This window comes from Pyrus communis, chromosome 8 (assembly GCF_041283825.1).
Source record: "Pyrus communis isolate YQ-2024b chromosome 8, ASM4128382v1, whole genome shotgun sequence".
NCBI lineage: Eukaryota > Viridiplantae > Streptophyta > Magnoliopsida > Rosales > Rosaceae > Pyrus > Pyrus communis.
The window spans coordinates 1,958,223-1,980,491 of record NC_142572.1 but is presented as its reverse complement, the minus strand read 5'-3'; the positions used below and the strand labels follow the sequence as shown (position 1 = coordinate 1,980,491).

Genomic DNA, 22,269 nt, shown 5'->3' with positions numbered 1-22,269 from the left:
TTGTGTAGGATGATTTTACTTGGGAACTCACAATCAATCACAATTCCGCTGAAGAATGCCATGCTTGTGAGAAATTTTTAGTGTGCTGGAAACATAGTTTATACACCAAGTGCTATAATACAATTAATTAAATTTTTCTTAAAGTTTTCAACCAATACTAGTATTACACTTGGTCTGCGGGGTCATATATCTAGCCAAGGGCTAATCAACCTTGGGACAAGGTGGGTCAGCTAACCCCCTACTCATAAATCCTCTATGAAAGAATTGGGTGTTGCCTTTTGAAAATTTGAAATGCCCTTGAAAGCTGACTCTCGACGAGTTGCCTCGATAAACACTGAGCAGGATAGCTGTTAGCCTCATGTCTTTGTATGTGTTGCTATGATATGTGTCAATAGGCTTACCTGAAATTGGTCTCTGTCGGCATGCTCGCTCAAAATCTTAGATAAAAAATGTGCAAGTGAACTGGTATCCACACATTTTATTTTTATGCGTATTTATGTTGATTTATCGTTTTCTTTTAATCATTATTCAATCTAACCACAAGGAAATGGAAAGAAATGTGTGAATTTCATAAATGTCAAGAATGAATATGGTCAATCATCATTGAATTTAATACTAAAAGTGAATAATACTAAATGTGTGAATTTAATACTAAACCAAAAATCATCATTGAATTTAATACTAAAAGTGAATAATAATTTGATTTAGTATTCTAATCTCAATTTTCAATATCGAATTTAAACTATATACAGATTGCATTTATTGTAGTGGCAAAAAAAAATATAATCATTTTATATATTATGTAAAAATACAATCTCTACCAATTCTGTTACCGGATCCTTTTCTTGGGAATTTTAGAGATTCGACGATCGTTACCGTTCATCGATATCGTACAATCAATTTTCATTAGGTATTATCTATATTTAATTTTAAATTTTAAATTTTAAAATGATTTTTAACTGCATAATTACATAATACCAAGGATCCTCAGAAAAGAATGCCACGAGGATCCTTTTCCATATATATCATCGGTGGTACGTGGACACGAAGAAAATCTTATTTAAGTAAGAGAAAAAAATGGGGCGTACAAATAATTTCTACATAGAAAAAAGAGGCCTTTCCTACAATGGCATGAAACAGGAGCACGCGATGCGAAACACGTATAGAGTCCCTCCATACCTCCATCCCTCCCCAACTCACAACCTATTTCTGTTGCTTGTTAGATTCTTGAGTTTTCACAGAAACACAAGAAAAAATGGGAGGAGCAGGGAGGGTTTGGATCAGTACTGTGTTGGTGGTGCTAGGGTGTGGACTCGGGGACCCTGCGTCGCCGTCGCAGCACACGGCGCCTGCCCCGTCGGTGGACTGCATTAGCCTGATCTCGACCATGGCAGACTGCTTGCCGTTTGTGTCGAACGGGAGCACCGACACGAAGCCAGCAGAGACTTGCTGCAATGGCCTCAAGACCGTGCTCGAAGCCGACGCTTCCTGTCTCTGTGTGGCCTTCAAGAGCAGTGCTCAACTCGGCGTCGTTTTGAACGTCACCAAGGCCACCTCCCTCCCGGCCGCTTGCCAAGTCTCCGCTCCTTCCGTCGCCGACTGTGGATGTCTGTCTTTCTTCTTTCTTGCCTAAATACTCTTTTTATGTATTTATTTTATTTTAGATTTTTTGGAAATTAAGATTTGATGAATTACAGTTTTTTTAACCCTTTGTTTTGTTATTTTTTTTCAGTATCTGTCACTCCTGCTGGTGCCCCTGGTATGTTCTTAATATCATCTTAATGCTGCGATATTTGTGTTAATTCTTTATTGTTTATTTATTGAATTTATTCTTTTGTTTATTGTTTATTTCTTTTGTTAATTATAATTAGGTTTGGACAGCACTCTAGAATATTGAATTTATATTATATTTATTAACCATTTTATTTATTTATTAACTTGTCTGATTGGTTTGAGGCATTCTTCTTCTGGACTTTGCCTGATCTACACGACAGGCTGCTGTTTAGAATTAAACGCATGTTTTAATCTTGAATAATAATTTAAGAAATAATCTTGGCTTCTCAATTCACTTTGTTTTTTATTTACAGAATTTCATGTTTATAATCAGTACAATTTATATCATGAGGCACATTGTAAAGACCATTTATGCAAAAGAATCAATAAAATAATCATTCAACTGTATAAAAACAGAGAATGAGTTTGATAAAAAAAAATTACGAACTGTTTATCTATTTGCTATTTTTAGTTGACTAAAAGATCTTATTTTTAAATGATTTTTTTTTTCATAGAATAAATGGTTTTTATTATAAGCATGAAGTTTCGTGAATCGACCACAAAGCATCTTGAGGAGGAGAACTCTCCTCCTTAATTTTAACGAGTCAAGCCTCTTTCATAATTTAATGACAGAATCTTTGATTTAACGAAAGGCAGCAATTTCTGCATACCCCTTTGCTATTTTTGCATTGTGCTCTTCATTTCTGTGCCTTTTATTGCAAAGAGAAAAGGGGCGTGCTTTAAATTATTTCTCTTAGATGAATTAATGTTTCTACAAACTCCATAATGTCTACATTTACTACAGGGCTACTTTTGGTATGTGTGATGAGAATGTGGAATATGAGATGTCAAAAGATAAATATCAAATGTTAATTTGATAGTTGATGTTGTAATATCAGATTTTTTTTTTTTCCCAACCGATATGTTTGTTTTGTTATAAATGATATTGGTATGACTCATTTTAAAAAGAAATCAATTAAAATAAAATTTCAAGATCTATAATTGGTGTATTAATGAGATCTACACAATAAAATAATTAAAAATTATTTGACATCCTCTTTTCTCATATGTCAAATTTGACATATGAAAACTCATATGTCAATCCATATAGAATTGATATATCAGTTGGAGCTTGCTTCTACCTTTAAATTTGATTACATGGTATTCCACTTAAGATTTGACTTCTCCTTCGAAAATGAGAGATTTTTCAGTGTGACCGGCACACGAGGTGGTACACCACGTGTTACTATACAAATGATGAGATATGTGTTAAAAAGTTAATAACTTAAAAAATAAAATTTTCCATCACTTACATAAAAACACGTGATATATCATCCATGTTCCTATCATAATAAAAAATTTCTCGATGATCCAGAGGCTTGGAAATGGGAAATCATTTCCTTTCCATGTTATATCATTATTCCAATTAAATATTGAAAAATCAATATCCCATATTAAATCTTCATACTCAACTTTTTTCCAATTTTATCCCTAATAATAAATAGAAATACAAATTTGTCTTCAATTTTCACATTTACTGTTTTATCTTTACCATGTATGGTAATAAGAAAATGTTTGCCCATCCTCTAAGAAAAGACATGGGAATTATATGAGGGCATAAATTTGTTTTGATTTCAACTTTGGTGGGCTTGTCCGTTTGAGATTAGTGATTTGTATGTTTATAGGTAGTGGCGCTGGTGCACCAGAGTCGTCTGCTGGAGGGAATGAGCAAACAACACCTCCGGGAAGCTCAGGTTCTTTTATGCTCGCCAGTTCGGTTGGATCCCTGCTTGTTGGTCTTGTAATTGCATCATTCCCTTGTTTCTAATAGCTGAGTTTGGTGGTGACATTTTTTTTAGTTGAGAGGGATGATGATAAGGAACTTATGATGTTTATTTTATCATTGGGTTAGTTCATTCTGAGGGGTGACTAAACTAGCTAGGTTTTAACGTTTGTTTTGGGGGTCACTCGAAACCTGTTTCGATGGCTTTTGTTGGTTGGATGTATATGTATTAATTGTTGAATAAAGCAGCAAGTCCCAAATCGGGCATGTTATAAGACAAATCACAACTTATATCAAATGATTCCACTTCTAATTGCATCGAGGCTTTTACCATAAAAACCTCCACCTATTGATTGCACGAGTGATTTAAGTGGAAACAATATCGATGCTGTTAGTGGTGGACCGTGACCTGTCTCTCTAAACATGGCATCAGAGCCTGCATGTGAAAGAGTTTCACCAGTGTTCCTCCTCATGCTATATGAATCAATTTTCACCACATTAATTTCCAATTCAGCAGTGCAAATCTAGATTTGAAAGCGAGCCAAAGCTAGTGTACTTTATACGCTCACTTTCTCGTTATGCATTCATCTCTTTGTTTTTGTCCTTTATGCTAGGTTGAAAACCCTTCTATAAAACCCACAAAATTGGAGCAAGCTAAGCTCTATTGGTTTGAGGGATTAAAGAGGTTGAGAAGTGAGTTTATACTTTTTAACCATTCTTCAGATGATTCTTCTTACCAAAACAATCTGTTGCTCAACATTCTCCGACGTTCTCAGAAACTTTAACATTAATCTCTATCCTGTTTCAGTATTTATGTACATTTGTGCTCCCTTCCCTTTCAATTTGAAGTTTGAACAAAACAGTTCTTGTGTTGTGACTGCAATTTTGCGAAAAAGCGGGATTAGGAAGGGCGCAGTAGAGCATAAGGCCTAAGTGGCAGGGTATTTGCAAGATGCATGATGTTGCAGATGTTGAGAAGCATTAGGGATGTTCCACTTGACAATCAAGTCCCAAATTTGAATTTTGTGATGATGTATAGATGATGTAGAAGCATTAGGTTGTGGGAGCTCCACAACCATGTCCCGATTTCAATCTTCTTAAGAACATGCCTTCTGTTCTCGTCAGTTTTTAGCAATTCAGCGTCCCATCATTCTGCTCGCAACGTCCCCGCCCAAAGCAGGGTGGGGAGAGCAAACAATTGGTCCTTGGCTTGAGTACAAGGGTGATTCAGGAGTACAGACTGATTGTTTGACGTTTGTACAAGGATAATGCAGTGGTATAGCTTACCAGCTCTTACCACCGCTGCCTATAGATATAGATGGGAGGTAAGCTGAAGAAAAAGCTGCGAGCAGACTGAATACTGTAGAAAGTGATCCAGTCGGGATAATAAACCAAGTTAACTTATTTGAGAACGCGATACAAACGATGGAGAAGCTCGAGCTGAAACTCGAGGAAGAGGTTATTCGTAGTATCGACATGGCCAAACCATAACAGCCACTACTATCAACATTGATATCATCGTTTTACTTAAAGATAAACTATTCGTTGTGAAAATTTCAAAAGCGGTATAACTTACCAGCTCTTACCATTGTTGTCTCAGTAAGGCACCCTTATACACATACAAAGTCTCTTGATTCTTTGACGTAAGGTTTACAATACATCCTTAATAACAAGTTTAGCAAGCTTATCGGTTACCTGATTCCCAGTTCAAGGTTGTGAAAGAAAAGAATACTATGGTCAAGTCGGCTATGCGCATTGCGCGACGATTTTAGAAAGCCAAAAAGTCCACCTCAAAGCATATTTTACTTTCGGCCGAGCGGTACCTTGTTTTATTACTAATAATACTACCATGGACTTTTTTTAATCTTTTAACTGAAATAAGAGAGAAATTTATATGGTACAAGTACATTGTTTTAATGACAATTTGCGTGTCAACAAGAGCAAATATATAAGGACACATGAGAGAACTAATCCAAAACACCACCATGACAGTGTACTCGTGCTTAGAGGTGGATGCACATTGGGACCTAGGTGGTTCCAGGACCACTTGGAGTTCAAAAATAGACATGTGAAGGTCTTCTAAAGACCCTCCGAATGTTTTGTATGAGTTCCTATTTACTTACTAAGTACTTGATGTAATACATGCTAAGTATATCTCAACAAGTTGCGTGAACAATACTCGACAAATTCTCTCGATATCATTCATTAAGCGTTCAACGAAACACCTAAATGAATAAACTGAATTTTTTTTTTTTTTACGCGCTTTGTAAGCTATTTCTATCTAGAAAACTTAGAACCACCCAAAATTCAAAATTCGAACCCTAAATGTGCGAATGCTCGTGCTATACAAATCCCTCCAAGTCAAGAAATTAAAAGTACTGCAAGGCAAGACGACAGTTTATGATTCAACGCTGACCAAATTACACAGTACTAACAAAGAATATCACATCATCTTATATATCATGCATATATATATATAGCACTACCTCGATGGTTGTTATGGAGAAAACGCGTTTTGTTTAGGAGTTACCGCTACTTAGCAATTTATTTTCTTCTTTCGCTGACCGTTTCTTCCTTAGACACGTTCCCTTAATCCATTTTTTAATGGTTGGATTATGATATAATTAAATATTATACAAAGATGGGATATGTTACTTTGTATATATTAGCCTTAACCCACATAACTCTTTTCCCATGCATTTCCAGAATCTTCACATAGCCATGAATACTTCTCTGCTAACTTCAAGCTGCGAAAACCCTAGCACAAGTGCTGCAGCTGCTAACCCTAAACCTTTTCTAACTTGTCATGCACGCAAAGTCACTAAAATTACATGCAGAGCCACAAATAATTACGAGAGCGATAGTACTAATCGTACCAATTTCTACAAACTACTTAATTTGAGTCCGAATACTAACACGAGCAAAGACGAGATCAAGCGAGCTTACAGAAGCATGACGCTTCGCTATCATCCAGATGTATGTCACGATCAACATTATTCCAATATTTCCACCGAGCGATTTGTGCAACTGAACGAGGCTTACAAGACGCTATCGGATCCTCTGTTGCGCGATGAATATGATTACATGTTGGGTTTGAAAGATTATTGTAGGAGCAGCACCTTCAATATGGATAATTCTATTAGATATGATCAAGGTGCAGAAAATAGATGGCGCCAACAAATTCTTGAGTTGAACAGAAGGTCACAAAAGGAAGGATCGTGGGCCAGCAGAATAAGGAGAGGTCGCGATATTTCAACTATGGACTAGCTATTCCATCTCCTAGTCGTTTCATTCATTCAATCACATATTTCCTTTTTACTAAATTCTTGGACCAGTTCTGTACTGGCATAATAGTTTTTTTTTTTTTTTTTTCATTTGGTCAAATTGATTCTGGAAAATTATGGGGCCGATCTACTTCTTTACGATTTTTTTTCTTATTCATATTAATAATTTAATACTAATATTCTTGAGATTTACAAGTCAATGTATTAATGTGTGAGCTGACCTTACATTACAACAAATTAATTTACAACACAGTTTTGCCCTACACTTTTGTTCCATATGGCATAGAAGATGATATATACATTTCATATATATATATATATATAGATGAATGAAATTAAAATAGACGGTTCGAATTGTTGTAAAAGATTGTGCATTTGTCATCACAAATAGTCTGCATTTCTTATAAAAAATGGGAATCTATTTCCTTGACTCCTCACAGACATCCCAACCCCTAGATACATATGGTAGACTAAGGAAGATCAGCTCGACAAGCACAAATACAACTACAAAGTCCACCCGGTGCAGATTTGGACTCGGTGCTACGACTTGGGCCTATGACCTGCAATTTCCAAGAGAATGACATCAAAAGTGCAGCAGATTACCATGTTGTGATTTATGGGGTTTTAAGCGAAAGACTTGCGATGTATTTGTAGAGTGCTCAAAGGAAAACTTTAATATTGTTACATTGTTACTTTTAAATTCTTTACTGTAACCTGAAAGTGATTTTCCAAAAACCAAATGCCTACCTCAATTGAGTGTCATTTGAAGACAATGGTCTATCACAATATTAACGTTTACAAACTCAAATTTAGGGAATTTGGATGTTTAGAAGTGTTTTTTCAGTCAGGATCGGTGTATAATATCAACCAAGATCTTTAGTCCGTTACATCTTTAGCTAATAAATTTTCAATCATATATCTAATGGCTTTTCACATAATTTATATTGTGAGCAGGTCCACTCATGAATTTTCGTTTGCCAGAACAAAAATAAAATGAAGAAACAGTACAAATTGTGCTTCGATTGTCAAACCATTGTACATCACCATCACTTTCAATTCGTGACCAGGAAAATAAAAGGAAAAAATGAAAAAGAAAAAAATATCATGTCAATATCAATAGGGCCATAGCTCACATGATCAAATGTGCACCCACATTTATGTCTTTTTATTTTTGGAAGACCTACCTCTTGGAGTAGTTACCCTTAAACAGAAGCTGATGACATATATTAAAATTGACCCATTTTCCTTCTATCTGGGGTAACCTTTGAATGGGATTCAACCGGTTAATAACTCTGCCTTCTTCACTTTTGAAATGCTCTCCACGACTCCAACTGGTGAAACGTGTCCCCTAACAGTTACCATCTTTGTCTCTAGGTCTATACTGAATGATGTAACCCCTGGTATATATACAGAATTCCAAAAACATCAATCATCAACTTCTATATCATTTAATTTCCAAAATTTTATTTATAAATTTAGTCTCTCTAGCATTACCCTTCTTAAAAATGTTAAATAATAAATTGCAAGGATAAACAAAAAAGAAACAAAAATTGTTTAGTGAAAAGTACGCTTAGTAAACCAACTTTAGGAGATTTTAGTGTAATTTATCGAATTTACAAAAGTTTTGAAAAAACATGATAAATTTTAAAGGGTGTCAACTGAAATGGTCGAGGATCCTCTCCGGATCCTCTTTGTGGGTATCTGGAGGATCAACCGTACATTGTGCGATCAATTTTCATTAGGTACTGTTTATATTTAATTTTAAATAAAAAATTTAAAATGATTTCTAACTGCACAATGTACGATGAATGGACACGATTAATTAATCCATTGGATCCACACAAATAGAATCCGTATGGGATCCTATTCCAATTGAAATAACTCATAACTAAGATTGGTCCCTCCCTTTGAAGGACATATAAGTGAACCAAACCTTCTAAAAGAAAATTAAACACAATAGAATTAAGGAGGACCACTACAAAAAAAAAATTATAAAAAATAAGGTCTGGTTGCCTATAATTTTGCCTTACAACATTCCGTCAGGCAATGTTTGTCGCACAAAACACGCCACTTAAGCATTTGCCTAACGAAATTATAATTTCGTCGAGTAAACAAAGTTTGCTCAACGACATTATTTCGTTAAGCAGAGGGCGTTGACCGACTTGGCCTGATTCGTTGGGCAAAATTTCGTCAAGCAAATGGTAAATTTTGATGGTGACCCTAAGAAAAAAAAGTCTACATATTATTAATGTGATATTAATTTAAGATCGATAAAATATTAAAACGTACCTTCCATTTTAGAGAGATGTTTCTTCAATTTACCAGCACATCCATGGCAATGAATAGAAACTCTCATAACAACCACCTGCATATATATGTAACCAACACCTTAAACTACATTATCCCTTAATTGCTTTCTTATAAACTTGTTTGACTATTGATTTACCTTTTGTTTTCTTTTCTTTTTTTGGGCAGGAAGGAAAGTAATTATGGTTGACAATACAAGTCAAGATTTGTGAGAAACGGGTCACAAGACTCACAACAACTTGCTAATGACGCTGACATAATTACTTCATAACTTGCATTTCACCGCGTAGGATTGGTGTAAGTGTATTACTTTACAAATTGCTTTGATTATATAATCATTGGAACCATTCGTTAGGTTATCTATATTAAGTGATGATGTAAATATCGTTAATATATAATGTCCTTAATGTTAAGTGATGACGTGGACAAATATAAACTTATTTTCAATAACACGTCATTTTTAGAGTTTTAAATCTGCAACATGGACCCCTATTAGCAAAGACAAACACTAAACTTGTCTTGTTAATAGGGGTCAGTTTAGGGATCTAGAGTTCTATAGATGACGTGATAGTGAAACTCGCTTCAATACTTGTTCAGGTCATCAATTAATGTTGTAGACCTAATTGATGTTTAAGTTGTCATACGTTAGGTAATTATTCAGAATGTTTTGAAAATGTATGACTAATTTAAAATTGGATCCAGATCCTCTCCGGATGTATGGATCCGGGGCCTAAGGATCAATTGATCCAACCCGTTGAAATTTGATCAAACGGCTACAATTATTATAACTTTTAGTGAAACCCCATGTTTGTAATCGTTAGATCAAGTTTCAACAGGCCGGATCAATTGATCTCTAGGCTCAGGATCCTTAGATCCAGAGAGGATCTGGATCCTTTAGAATTACCCTTTAAAGTTGAGTAGTTATCAGTACTCAACTCTATATTATACTATCTACAGATCATATAGTCATTGTTACCCAAAAAACAAAAGAATGAAAATAAAGTTCTTGTGGAGGGCCTGGCCTTGCAGTCTGGTTGCTTGCTTTCAATTCAGTACTGGATCAGTCTGTGGGCCTAATCTATTTCAACTGATTGATTGAAATCTGGGATAAAGGTGTTTGAGAATTTTTGCGTAAGACTAGACTGTCTAAGACTCTACAGTTGGAAAAATATTAAAAGTTGCTGATGGTTTGCAAATAAATATGTCATTTTACCTGGAAGACATTGTCGGCGGATGACGACGGTGGTAGTAAATCTGGATCAGATGATGGTAGTTTCCGGGTCGACTTTGACATTGGCCGCTGATCATGGTGGTTAAGAATACTGCTGGTACTACCAGCGCTTCGTCTGCGACTGTGGTAGTGGGACGTCTCATGGCCATGAGCTGGAGGAGTAGTATCGAGGAGCCTGGAGTAGTAGTAGTGACCGCCGCCGCCACCATTATTAGTACTAGTTGATCTTCTCATCATCATGTAATTCACATGGCCAGCACTGTGATTGTGGCGGACACTGGTAGCTGCAGCTGGTCTTGTCGGCGGTGGCACGATAACTGAGCGAGCATCAGACATGCACACCGCAGTTGCTGCTTGAGACTGACACATGAACCCCCTCATCATCATCTTCTTCTTCATCTTCTCCTTAGTACTGCTGCTGCTTTTCATGTTCATGATATATAATTGGTTGCGAATTAGTAACGCAAACTAACAGAGAGAGAGAGAGAGGGAGTGCGTCTCTGTGTATGATAACTAAGTTCTGTAAAAGGTAGCAGTGAATAATATAGATGAGAGATGCGCGGAGGAAAGGGAAAAACTTACATAACACTAGTACTGTAATTAACATGCTGTCTTTATGACTTAGCTAACAGATTTTGGCAGCATTGCACTGCAAGTCTGCAACTGCCTCTGCCAGACGGTGTAATTTTATTTCTAGTACTAAATGTAGCCTACCAGGCACTGTGTTTTGAATGACTTCACCATCCTGTCATTTTCTCTGTTTAATGTACTTCACAATTCACTGTTTATCTTAAGTTGTATATATATTTCGGGATTTTTTTTTAAGTGCTCCATAGTGTCAGTTTTCTGAATACTTTAACTATTAATTTTTTGTTTAAAAATGTAAAAATTAAAATTTAACGTTTATAACATCCGAGGTATCAGATACTCTAAAATACTTAAAAGAATTTGTTATATCTCTACAGAGCTAGTTGGCTATTTCCTGCATCGATCCAATACCCACATATCACGTATCCTTGCTGTGTAAACGTCCCACATCTTCACTAAATGCTACCTGCAGCAAAACCAGAATGGGCCTAGATTGATGATTATATATGGAATGGAAAGGTAAGCTAGTTACAGCCAACCCTAGTACAAACATTCTATGGTGCTATGGCGTACTGTATTTAGGGATTGTTAACCGTTTTAAATATTTATTTTTGTATTTTTGAACAAAGTTCTAATGGTTAACAAGTGACTACTGCCATTTAATATTACGGTCTAGTGATATTTCTCTTCATTTGTAAGTGAGAGGTCTTAGGTTTGATTTTCGCGTAAAGGCGAATTTGAACAAAATTATTGCTAGCCCATTGTGAGGTTAAGCCCACCCCTCCTCTTTAGTGTAGATAATATCGTTTGTTCAAAAAAATAGTAACTACTGAAAGCATAAGTGATGAGTCAATTTCATATTATATATTTTACCTTATTCTTAGTATGTTTTTGTAATTATTTTGGAAGAATTTTAATAATTTGAATTGTATTTTCAATATAGGACTTTCAACTTCCTCTGGAGCAAAACATGGTCAAATGGACGAATTTTGAAGTAATTCTAGTTGAACGACGTTCGTGAGTCAGTTAGCTTGATTGTATCAAAATATCAGATTTTTCTACCAAGCGATGATTTTCTGGCAATAAAATAAAGGAGCAATGCGTGGTGCTGGAATAGTGACATTTTGGGCACGAATAGGGTACAATACTTGTAAGTTTTGGGCACGAATAGGGTACAATACCAAGCGATGATTTTTCTACCAACCCTAAAGAAAATAACGGAAGATTCGAGGTTCAATACTTGTAAGTTGTGAATCTGCTTAATTGTGACACGAATAGGGTACAATTCTCAACTAGCCTCCTCCAATCCTGGAAAAGATGAATAACTCTAATTCGTCACTAGTTGTCCCCCATTCAATAGTCAAATTTTAGTTTGTACTTGGGTTAAAATTAACCCAAAGAAATGTAAGGAGATTAAGAGTGAATGTATAGGGTTTAGCTACAATTGGGGAAGCAAGCATATTAATTCCTAACCTAAGTAACAACGAATGAGATGGAGACATAAGTTAAGATGTGGATTGCGTTGCAAGGAATCAAATGAATTTGGACTCGAGTCGAGCGCAGTACAACTAATATGCTCAGCTTGAACCTTTTCCAAGCGTTCAGATCGAGTGACGGACTGGATAAAAGGACATGAATCGCTATGATAAATTGAATCACGCCAATATATATTGAATTTTTAATGTGCATTGGCTCATGCCAACATGATCTAAACTCAACATACATTGAATCCTTATGGTACATTGACTCACGTCAACATGACATGATAACGTTTCAACATAAAATCTTAAAAGACGAGTAACTTCATGCTACGTGTAGATTATGCTTAACCTAAAAGTTTGTCAACATTTTCCCTTAATCACTTAAGTTGTAAGTGATTTCTACACCCTTATTAAAGTACTTTATAGAGTTTTCGAGAGGAAGATGTCATTAACACTTCAAATTTATAAAAACACAAGAAAATTCTTTTTTGAATCAAGACGAGTACACGATAACATTTTTAGAGTACCAAAAAAACCAAATTTTAGTTTGTACTTGGGTTAAAATTATCCTAAAGAAATGTAAGCAAATTATTTCGCAACCTAAGGCCATCTCCAGCCGACCCGGCCAAAGAGTCATAGGCCAAAATATAGCCCGTTTTGACACGAAAACTGTTTCTAACCGAGGGCTAGGCCAAATGGCTTGTGGACTTCATCAGGCCATAATTCATCCACCAGGCCAGCGGGCTAGCCAAAAGAAGCCAGCCTGATTGCAGCAACCCAAACCCATTCCAACAGTAACCTGGTGTCAACATGATGCCAGCTAGCAACGGCTAGCTGACATCAGGTTATCGTTGGAATATGATTTTTTTTTTTTAACGAAATTTAAAATAAATAAAAAAGAATTCTAATATTTTTTTCCTATAAATACCTAAGCCATTTCTACACCATTTCTCACATCCTTTTCACCACCATACTATCTTACTTCATTCTAATATGTTCGAAAACTTTATTTTAATATAGTAATTTAATTCAATTAACCATATTAATTCAATTAACATAATAAATTATTAAGGGGGCTAAATAACCCCTTCAATTGGAGATGGATTTTTTGTAAACGGGCTATGTTTTGGCCTATGACCCTCTCGGTTGGAGATGGTATATAAATATGGTCTGACATTGTTCATTAAAAATAATTTCTTGCTGGGCTATAGGGCTAAACATGGTCCTTTGACCCCTTTTCGGTTAGGCCTTCTCCAACTAACCCAGCCAAATCGCTATAGGCACAAAACTAGCCAGTTTTGACACAAAAACCGCCTTCAATTGAGAGCTAGGCCAAAGGTCTTATGGGCCCCACCCGGCTATACCCTCTTCCACCAGGCCAGCGAGCTGGCCATAATCAGCTAGCTAGTCTGATTCCCCCAGCCCAAACACATGTTACCTGACGTCAGGTTACTCTTGGAATTTTTTTTAGATGAAATTTAAAAAAAAAAAAATCTAATTTTTTCTCTATAAATACCTAAGTCATTTCTACACGATTTCTCACATCCTTTTTACCATTACATACTATTTTACTTCATTTTATTTCAATTATACACCAATTTTGCACATCCTTTTCATTATATAAAGATAAAAATCTAGATGCGTATTCATTTAGTGACAAATTACACTCAAAATATGTCCAAAAATCTTATTTTAATATGATAATTTAATTCAATTAACCATATTAATTCAATTAAAATAATAAATTATTGAAGGGGCTAAAAAATAACCCCCTTTGCTTGGAGATAAGTTTTTTTGTCAAACAAGCTATGTTTTGGCCTATAATCCTTTGACCCTCTCATTTGAAGATGGTATAAAATATAATCTGACATTGTTTATTAAAAAAATAATTTATTACAACATTATAAGGCTAAATATGACCCTTTAACCCCTTCTCAGTTTGAGATCGTCTTAGTCTTAGAGCAAAGGTGGAGACATAAGCTAAGACCTGGACCGCGTTGCAGGGAATCAGATACGTTTCGCGGCGCACGCAAATAAAGTGACAAACAAAGCAAAACAGAAGCGGGAGAAGAAACTGAGGGTTTCCAATGAATTTTGCTTCGCCTCACTATTAAACTTGGACTTGGAGGGAAGCACCCAGATTCCATTTCCCAGGTGATCCACCGCTCTCGATTCCCTTTCTCCTTTTTATTTATTTGATTTTTTTATTTAATTTTTCTTCCAATTTTGTTGATTGTGTGAAGTGAAACGATTGAATTTTGATTCCAATTGCATCAAATTTTTTACTTTAGTTGGTGGCCGAGAAAAATTGAGGCAAACAAAACGGATTGGGAATTTGTGAATTTGTTTGCGAATTTCGGCCTGAAAATTTGATCTTGTGAACCAATTTTCGGCCTGAAAAATCTTAACAACCATTGATATTGTCAACGGAAATATATCTTACATAGATTAAGCTGACCTGTATGCCGGAAATCGGCACTTTCGATGATTTGGTGTCTTGAATTCAAGGTGGCAATTTAGTGTTTTAAGGTCAATTTTTCATTTATCTGCATTGCATTTTGTTACTTATGATTATTTGCATTCGATATTGATTCTCGATTTCTCGTGCCAAAGTTTTTTTATTTGTTTGTTCGGTGTGCTTGTAGCTGTAGATATATAGGATTGGTAAAACTGTAATTGAAGAGGTTGAAGGAAGGTACTCTAATGGGGGCTAGATTGAGCTTGAACCATTCCAAGACTAGGGTCGGTGAACCGTCTCAAGATTTACGTAGTGCATCTTGCAAGAGGCCGAGGTTGTCCCAAAGCTTTTACGACGAAAACCCAAGATTGATTCCCTGCCTTCCTGACGAGATATCTATTCAGATTCTTGCTAGAATTCCTAGGATCCACTATATGAAGCTAAAGTCTGTTTCGAGGACCTGGAAAGCCACCGTTACAAGTGCTGAACTCTTCTCTTTGAGAAAAGAGCTAGGAACAACGGAGGAATGGCTCTACATGTTAACAAAGGTCCAAAATGATAAGCTCATATGGTATGCACTTGATCCTATGGCCGGAAGATGGCAAAGGTTGCCACCTATGCCTAATGTTACTCTGGAAGATGAATCTAGGAAAGGTTTAACTGGCCAGAGATTGTGGAATATGGCAGGCTCCAGTATCAGAATTGCGGATGCCGTCATGGGTTGGCTTGGGAGGAAAGATTCACTAGATCGAATGCCTTTTTGTGGTTGCTCTATTGGGGCTATTGATGGCTGCCTCTATGTGCTAGGGGGATTTTCCAAGGCTTCAGCCCTGAGATGCACATGGCGGTACAATCCAGTTAAAAATACTTGGAGTGAATCAAGTCCAATGTCAATTGGTAGAGCTTATTGTAAGACCGGCATCTTAAACGATAAGCTTTATGTTGTTGGAGGTGTTACAAGGGATCATGGTGGATTGACCCCTCTTCAATCAGCTGAAGTATTTGATCCAAAAACAGGTGTGTGGTCTCAAATACCAAGCATGCCTTTTATGAAAGCTCAGGTGTTACCAACTGCATTTTTGGCTGATCTGCTGAAGCCTATTGCTACCGGAATGACTTCATACAGGGGAAGGTTGTTCGTTCCCCAGAGTTTGTACTGCTGGCCATTTTTTGTTGATGTTGGAGGAGAGGTTTATGATCCAGAGGCAAATTCATGGGTTGAAATGCCAATTGGTATGGGCGAGGGTTGGCCTGCGAGGCAGGCAGGGATGAAAATGAGTGTCACAGTTGATGGCGAATTGTATGCACTGGATCCTTCTAGTTCTCTTGACAGTGCAAAGATCAAGGTATACGATTACCAAGCTGATGCCTGGAAGGTTGTTGCAGAAGATGTTCCAATTCGTGACTTCACTGAATCGGAGTCTCCCTATTTGCTTGCTGGATTGCTGGGGAAGCTTCATGTAATCACAAAGGATGCAAATCACAAAATTGCTGTTCTGCAGGCTTCAGTGCAGGACCATTTTGTGTCAAGCTCAGTAGCTTCATCCTCATCACACAATGATCCCCATGAAGATGTTGAACGACCAGCAGAATCAGAACGAGATCTCTGGAAAGTAATTGCCACAAGCAGTGCACGGGCTGCTGAACTGGTTAGTTGTCTAGTCCTTGATGTTTGATGTTTTGGATTCCCTTAAGATTTTGAATATGGCTCAAGACTTGAAAAATGTTTCGGTTGATGTAATCGCTGTAAGCTATCTTACTCTTTTTTTCTGTCGAAGTTTGAAACTAGTATCAGTGCATTGTGATAGCTCCTTACTGGATGTAATCATTCTATATTTGACCATTATGTTCAAAATTATAAAGGTTCAGGATATAGTGTATATAAGACCTGCTGTCTCAAGCTATTTTCTTTCCTGTTTGATGAATTTTGTTTTGACTTAATTTCCCCAGATCTGCAGTTAGTTCAATTATCTCTAGGCTGCATTAAAAGCACATTTTTAGCATTTTCTTTATCTTGATAGCGGTGCATCGGATTGTTGATGCATTTCTACTGACATAGATTGTAAAGTTATTTAAGAATTACTTTATTTTGAGGTGCAGACCTTCATCCCCTGGCATTTATCGTGAGTTGAAGCGATGTGGCCAGTAATTAAAATGGTGAGTGACATAAACATGTCAGCAAATCTTCGTAACATTTTCTTAGAGAAACAATATATGTGGTTTTAGTTGTTCATATTGGTCGGTTTCTTTTGTACGAAAGTAGGTAATGAATATTTTTGTCAAAGTTTTGCTTAACCATGTGCCTCGTTCCTTTGAGATTGATTGCTCTACTTCTGTGACAAGACTGTTTAATTCAAGGGTAACTGTAGCCAAGCAACTTAATATTTAGAAAAGCCCACACACACTCTCAACGACATATATAACATTAACATTAGATAGAAAATATGATAAATCACATTCTCATCCAACTTGTTGCCCGTGCCACGAATCATTATTGGTTTAGTAATTATTCCCTCTCATAAAATGAAGCCTCTAAGTTGTAACGTAGAACATCTAGCGGGCCTAGCCATCCCAGTGGTGCCATGCATACCGATTGTGAATAGATGAAGTGAGAAATAGGGTGTTCCTAATTCCTATAGAAATAGGGTTTTAAGCCTAGCTGCGGCCTCTAGGATACACTCTCTGTGGCCAAAAGCACTAAGTCTCAGGAACCCTTCACCTGACGGACCAAATCCAGATCCCGGCACTGTAATTATGTGTGTTTCCTCAAGAATGTCTTTGCATACATCCCAAGAAATTGAGCCTGGAAAGTGCACCCAAATGTAGGGAGCATTTGCACCGCCGTATACTTGTAAACCAACAGAAGCCAGTGCTTCACCCAGTATATTTGCATTCTCCATGTAGTAGTCAACCAGAGAATTCACAGCCTGAAACCGCAAAATGTGAATTTGCAGACATGTACCTTGTTTGGAAGTTATTTATTTATTTTATATATATAAAGGTTTACCTTGAAGCCCTGCGAGGAAAGACAGGCGAGTCCACCAGCTTGAGCAACATTGGACGCCCCATTGAAGCAAGTGCAGACAATGCGATTAAAGTCATGTATAACAGGAAATCCATTCGAGTATAAGAGCTCGTCAGGCACAACTGTCCAGCCTAGACGGACACCGGTGAAGCCAGCAAACTTGGAGAATGATGATATTTCGATTGCGACCTGTCTAGAACCAGGGATTTCAAAAATGGAACGAGGGCAGTGATCGTCTTGTACATAAGACGAATAAGCAGAGTCGAAGATGATAATGGATCCATTGTCCCTGGCAAACTTGACAAGAAGCTCCAATTGCTTCCTGGTTGCTGCATGACCAGTGGGGTTGTTTGGAGAGCAGAAGAAGATAACATCTGCTCTTGGAGTGGTTGCCAAGTCGGGAAAGAAGTTATTTTCGGGTCCACAGTTCATGTACTCAATGCTCCCATACCTCCCGCCATCGCCTTTAAGATCTCCAGCCTGACCTATTATCACACTTGAGTCGATGTAAGCCTGCCAGTGCCATGTATCGGATCAGGTACCATTCGTTCATTCTTCCTTCGGAATAATTCAACTACGCATTCGTTGATTGTGAACAAGATTAACATAACAACTTACCGGAAAGGATGGATCCTGCACGGCTATGGTCACTTTGGAACCCAGCAGCAACTGTAACACACAAACAATTCATAAATTTGTATTACTGCAATGCCCTTTGCTTCTGGCGTTGAACGGAATATGATAACGAGCTTTCATCCACCGAACTTAGATGGTAATCGAGTACCTGAAGCCGAGTAATGTCACACTGCGCTCCATCGGATACGAAAACTTCTGTGTCTTTTATCTGCAGATCCTTATAGAAGGCTTTTACAATTGCCTTCCGCAATGCCTACACAATTTAGGTAATTAGCAAGCGCGTGCGCAAACATATATGTATAGAGTGAGACAAAAAGGAGCAACGTTTTCTTGCTAGACTTATATTTGACTCTAGTAAAAACTCATGTAACCAATATTTGAGATTCACAATCTGACAAGAGAACAACGGTCGGAGCCCGGGGCCGGAAAGCAAAAGAAAAAATGGTGAATGCAAGCAAGCAGTTTAGGGTATTAGTATAGTACCTTGTGGCCTTGCTCAGGTCCATACCCTGTATAGCCATCAGCGGTGGAAAGGGCATTTGCATACTGCAAAAACACCAAAAACCCCTAAAATATTAAGACATTGAAAATAAAGTCCACCCAAATCTTTTCTTTTCTTTTCTTTTCTTATTGCTCCTCTTCTTCTGTAATCTGTATGATTCAGTGGAAATTACTAACATTAGCCATGGTCGACGTGATGATTTGGGGTACCGGTTCCGTTGTGTCGCCGATTCCGAGGCTTATCAACTTTGCATTCGGGTACTTCTCAATGTGTTCAAGCTCCAGCCTTGAAATCTAAATTTATACATACGTATACATGTGTGTATATTGTTAGTATGAAATTCTGACCGATGCAGTGTTTAAAATATCGGTATTGGTAGAATTACGATACGCAAATTTATGAAAATATCGAAGAATATATTGATACCGATATCTGGTTGTCTTTGATAAAAATGATAGAAAATTGCTAAAAAACGTGGACATTTAGAATGAAATTGTAAGGATTCTCATATGATAGTTTGTCGATACTTAACCGATATGTCGAAAATATATACGAAATATGTCGATTTTAGCTGAAATTTAAGAGTGTATCCGATATCTTATGAAATTTAGACTTCACTCTTTTTTCATATATTTGTCTAATTTTTTGTTTTTATATTTCTAAGAAAATATCGACCGTGTCGAAAGAATTTTAACCACTAAACTAGTGTATTTAGAAACTAATCCAATTGCCAAAATTAACAAGACTGAATGAAATAACATGAAACCACCTCAGGAAACAAATAGCCATTCCGCAGCTTCTCCATGTTTGCATTGCGAGGTACCTTCGTACGACAACCTGATTTTACAGCAGTTCATATTCGTGATCAGGTTTCTGAAACTTCGGTCTGACAGTTGTGATAGATGTAAAGATTGAACAATCATAGTATGATACAAGGTGTGTGTGGAATAGATAATCGCGTAGTGTAGAAATCGTAAAGTTCATACCAAATCGCTCCTTTTCGATCTTGAAACTGCGTAATAACAAAAAAAATGACAAACAAAAGAAAGGTTACAATGGAGCATAAGTATTTGTGAATGCAGAAACGTGAGTGACAGATAAAAGCTCAAAGAGCAGTGCACCTGCAGGCCTGAATTCTCATCACAGGCTGCAATGTCATGGCAGCGGACATTGATGTCAAAGTTGTAGGAAACTTGTACATTTTGGATTTGGATTACTGATTGCTCCAGTCAAACTTATAGTAAAATATGCGTTTACCAGAAACATAGTCTATCTAAAATTTTGACATATATTTATATGGCAAGGGAGGTGACCAGAGCAAGAGAGTCTGCAGCAGTCTACAGTTCTCATAAGCAATCACATGTGAGATCCATTGGTTCACACCACATTTCAACATCATCCAATATTTGTACGTACTCTTTCACGCCCACACATATATGTGTGTGTGAATATGTATTATAACATAAGATAGGATTAAGGAGAGAAAATCAATTAAGGTGGTTTGGACACGTGAACCGAAGATCTACAGATGTTGCGGTTAGAAGATAGGGTTACGAGACGGAGACTCAAGGACAAAAAGGAGTAGAGGAAGATTTAGGAAGACTTTGAAAGAGACTTTAAGAAAAGATACGGAGTACTTGGAGTTAAGGGAAGACATGGGGCAAAATCGAATTGTAGTGGCGTTCTAGGATGAATACAGCCGATCCCACTTTGTGTAATAAGGTTGGTTGTTGTTGTTGTACATATTATAACATAACAATACAAAATCTATTTTCCACACCACCAACCACCTAAATTCCTGTTATTCCACAACTTTCTGCAGTGACCATATGGAAATTGACCTGTATAATGCATGGAAACTGCATTTGAGGTTCTTTCCTTGATGCTTACGTTGATCAGTTGTCTTTTTATGTAAGAGAAGATGAAGATGAAGATGAAGAAATTTGAAAACTCTCAGTGCCTGTCAAAGCGTACGTACATGTTTTCTTCTTTACTATACATACATACGTACGTACTGTCATATACATGTTTGTTCAGGTTGATCAGAAATCACAAAGACAAACTTGCACATATACATACATACATACATACATAGGTGTGCGCACATGTGCAAGGGCGGATGGAAATAGGGAAAGGTGATCTCATGACCACCTGAAGTCTGGAAAATATACATGTGAAGATCTTCTGAAGACCCTCCAAATGTTTGATACAAATTCCTTTTGTGCCTATTATATGTTTAATGTAAAGCTTACTAAGTATAACAACACTCGACAAATTCACTCTTTATCACTCATCAGATTGTTTGCATATGCCGATATCTATTTACATGTGCGCAACATGGTTTGACTGAATAAAATGATTTTTTTTTTTTTTTGCACGCGCTTCACGCTCTGTTATTATATAAAAAAACTTGTATTTAATACTGGAACTCCTAAAGTTCAAATCTTGAAACCGTCACTATGCGTGTATATATGTATATATGAATAATCGACATATATGAACATAGGGTGAATTTCTCGTGGCGGCCTTCATTCGTCGTTCCGTAACTGTACCAGTTAATGCCATTCAAATTTATGCGAAAGTCGCACAAGAAACATACACAGTTTTTCCGAGAAATTGTGAAGCAAGTAATAGCCAGGTGCATACGATATGCCACAGTTCTCAAATATTGACCGGAATAATTCACTGTCACTTGACCCTTAAGAGTGCTCTGCATCAAGACATATTGTCGCTTGAAGTAAAACCCATCTACTTCAATTTTGTTTTTAATAGAGCGATAACATAAATGGGTTAAATAGTTAAGGTTCGTTTGAAAACGTTTTTGGAAAAGAAAAAAAAAATTGGGTTCTAAAAGTACTTGAAGTGTTTCATGTAAGAAGCATTAGTTATTTAATATGCTTCTTGTCAGAAACACTTAGAGTGTTTTCTAAGATTCACTTATATTTTTACCAAGAAATGGTCTGAAAAACTTTTTTACTAAAGCACTTTCAGACATTTTAAAAATACTTTCAAACAAACTCTTAGTTAAGAAAGAGATGAATTGTAAGGATCAAATCTTTATCAATATGCATAAATATGATTGATTTCCACTAATACGATAAACGCCATCTGCAATCCACCTACTACAATTGACAAGTCTAATTTTTTTTTTTTTCCACGAAATTATAATAAATTAGGACGGGCATCAACCCACCATACGAA

General features: G+C 36.7%; 3 protein-coding genes, 1 long non-coding RNA gene and 1 pseudogene across 7 annotated transcripts; 3 read left to right on the top strand and 2 right to left on the bottom strand.

The window, feature by feature from the left end:
• The first annotated feature begins 1,126 nt into the window (after positions 1 to 1,126).
• Positions 1,127 to 3,870, top strand: LOC137716868 (non-specific lipid transfer protein GPI-anchored 31-like). The gene is made up of 3 exons (XM_068456229.2): positions 1,127 to 1,607; positions 1,733 to 1,759; positions 3,459 to 3,870. The coding sequence occupies exons 1-3, from the start codon at positions 1,256 to 1,258 to the stop codon at positions 3,599 to 3,601; spliced, it is 522 nt and encodes a 173-aa protein (XP_068312330.2). The 5' UTR covers positions 1,127 to 1,255; the 3' UTR covers positions 3,602 to 3,870.
• Positions 3,871 to 7,834: 3,964 nt separating this feature from the next.
• Positions 7,835 to 11,066, bottom strand: LOC137716828 (uncharacterized). Of its 2 annotated transcripts, XM_088698369.1 has the most exons (4): positions 10,961 to 11,066; positions 10,361 to 10,796; positions 9,130 to 9,205; positions 7,835 to 8,237 (listed from the first exon to the last, which is right to left on the bottom strand). In XM_088698369.1, the coding sequence occupies exons 2-4, from the start codon at positions 10,775 to 10,777 to the stop codon at positions 8,116 to 8,118; spliced, it is 615 nt and encodes a 204-aa protein (XP_088554495.1). In that variant the 5' UTR covers positions 10,778 to 10,796; positions 10,961 to 11,066; the 3' UTR covers positions 7,835 to 8,115. The 2 variants fall into 2 exon arrangements, with proteins under 2 accessions (XP_088554495.1, XP_068312299.1); XM_068456198.2 differs by lacking the exon at positions 10,961 to 11,066 and having other exon boundaries at positions 10,361 to 10,946.
• Positions 11,067 to 14,434: 3,368 nt separating this feature from the next.
• LOC137718617 (F-box/kelch-repeat protein At1g22040 pseudogene) lies at positions 14,435 to 16,809 on the top strand (annotated as a pseudogene). Of its 2 annotated transcripts, none has more exons than XR_015965480.1 (2): positions 14,435 to 14,601; positions 15,093 to 16,809. The product of XR_015965480.1 is annotated as an F-box/kelch-repeat protein At1g22040 pseudogene, transcript variant X1 (transcript). The 2 variants fall into 2 exon arrangements; XR_015965481.1 differs by having other exon boundaries at positions 14,457 to 14,601; positions 15,099 to 16,809.
• A 193-nt stretch (positions 16,810 to 17,002) lies between these two features.
• Positions 17,003 to 18,687, top strand: LOC148694589 (uncharacterized). Its single transcript, XR_015965482.1, has 2 exons — positions 17,003 to 17,062; positions 17,907 to 18,687. It is a non-coding gene; the product is annotated as an uncharacterized LOC148694589 (long non-coding RNA).
• On the bottom strand, positions 17,253 to 20,338 carry LOC137718618 (aminotransferase ALD1, chloroplastic). Its single transcript, XM_068458166.2, has 9 exons — positions 20,190 to 20,338; positions 20,055 to 20,080; positions 19,838 to 19,905; positions 19,245 to 19,361; positions 19,050 to 19,112; positions 18,715 to 18,819; positions 18,549 to 18,599; positions 17,913 to 18,443; positions 17,253 to 17,832 (listed from the first exon to the last, which is right to left on the bottom strand). Exons 1-9 carry the CDS (start codon positions 20,267 to 20,269, stop codon positions 17,539 to 17,541), a joined length of 1,335 nt encoding a protein of 444 aa, XP_068314267.2. The 5' UTR covers positions 20,270 to 20,338; the 3' UTR covers positions 17,253 to 17,538.
• Positions 20,339 to 22,269: the final 1,931 nt, after the last annotated feature.

What these genes read in the sequence shown, in the direction of transcription:
- LOC137716828 (XM_068456198.2), bottom strand. Translation starts at nt 10,813, where the DNA reads ATGAACATGAAAAGCAGCAGCAGTACTAAGGAGAAGATGAAGAAGAAG. An exon ending in CCGCCGACAATGTCTTCCAG is followed by an intron (nt 9,206 to 10,360) that starts GTAAAATGACAT and finishes ATATATATGCAG; the next exon opens with GTGGTTGTTATGAGAGTTTC. An exon ending in ACATCTCTCTAAAATGGAAG is followed by an intron (nt 8,238 to 9,129) that starts GTACGTTTTAAT and finishes TATATATACCAG; the next exon opens with GGGTTACATCATTCAGTATA.
- LOC137718618 (XM_068458166.2), bottom strand. Translation starts at nt 20,269, where the DNA reads ATGTACAAGTTTCCTACAACTTTGACATCAATGTCCGCTGCCATGACA. An exon ending in ATGAGAATTCAGGCCTGCAG is followed by an intron (nt 20,081 to 20,189) that starts GTGCACTGCTCT and finishes GTTATTACGCAG; the next exon opens with TTTCAAGATCGAAAAGGAGC. An exon ending in TGCAGGATCCATCCTTTCCG is followed by an intron (nt 18,444 to 18,548) that starts GTAAGTTGTTAT and finishes TGGCACTGGCAG; the next exon opens with GCTTACATCGACTCAAGTGT.
- LOC137716868 (XM_068456229.2), top strand. Translation starts at nt 1,256, where the DNA reads ATGGGAGGAGCAGGGAGGGTTTGGATCAGTACTGTGTTGGTGGTGCTA. An exon ending in TTCCGTCGCCGACTGTGGAT is followed by an intron (nt 1,608 to 1,732) that starts GTCTGTCTTTCT and finishes ATTTTTTTTCAG; the next exon opens with TATCTGTCACTCCTGCTGGT. An exon ending in CACTCCTGCTGGTGCCCCTG is followed by an intron (nt 1,760 to 3,458) that starts GTATGTTCTTAA and finishes GTATGTTTATAG; the next exon opens with GTAGTGGCGCTGGTGCACCA.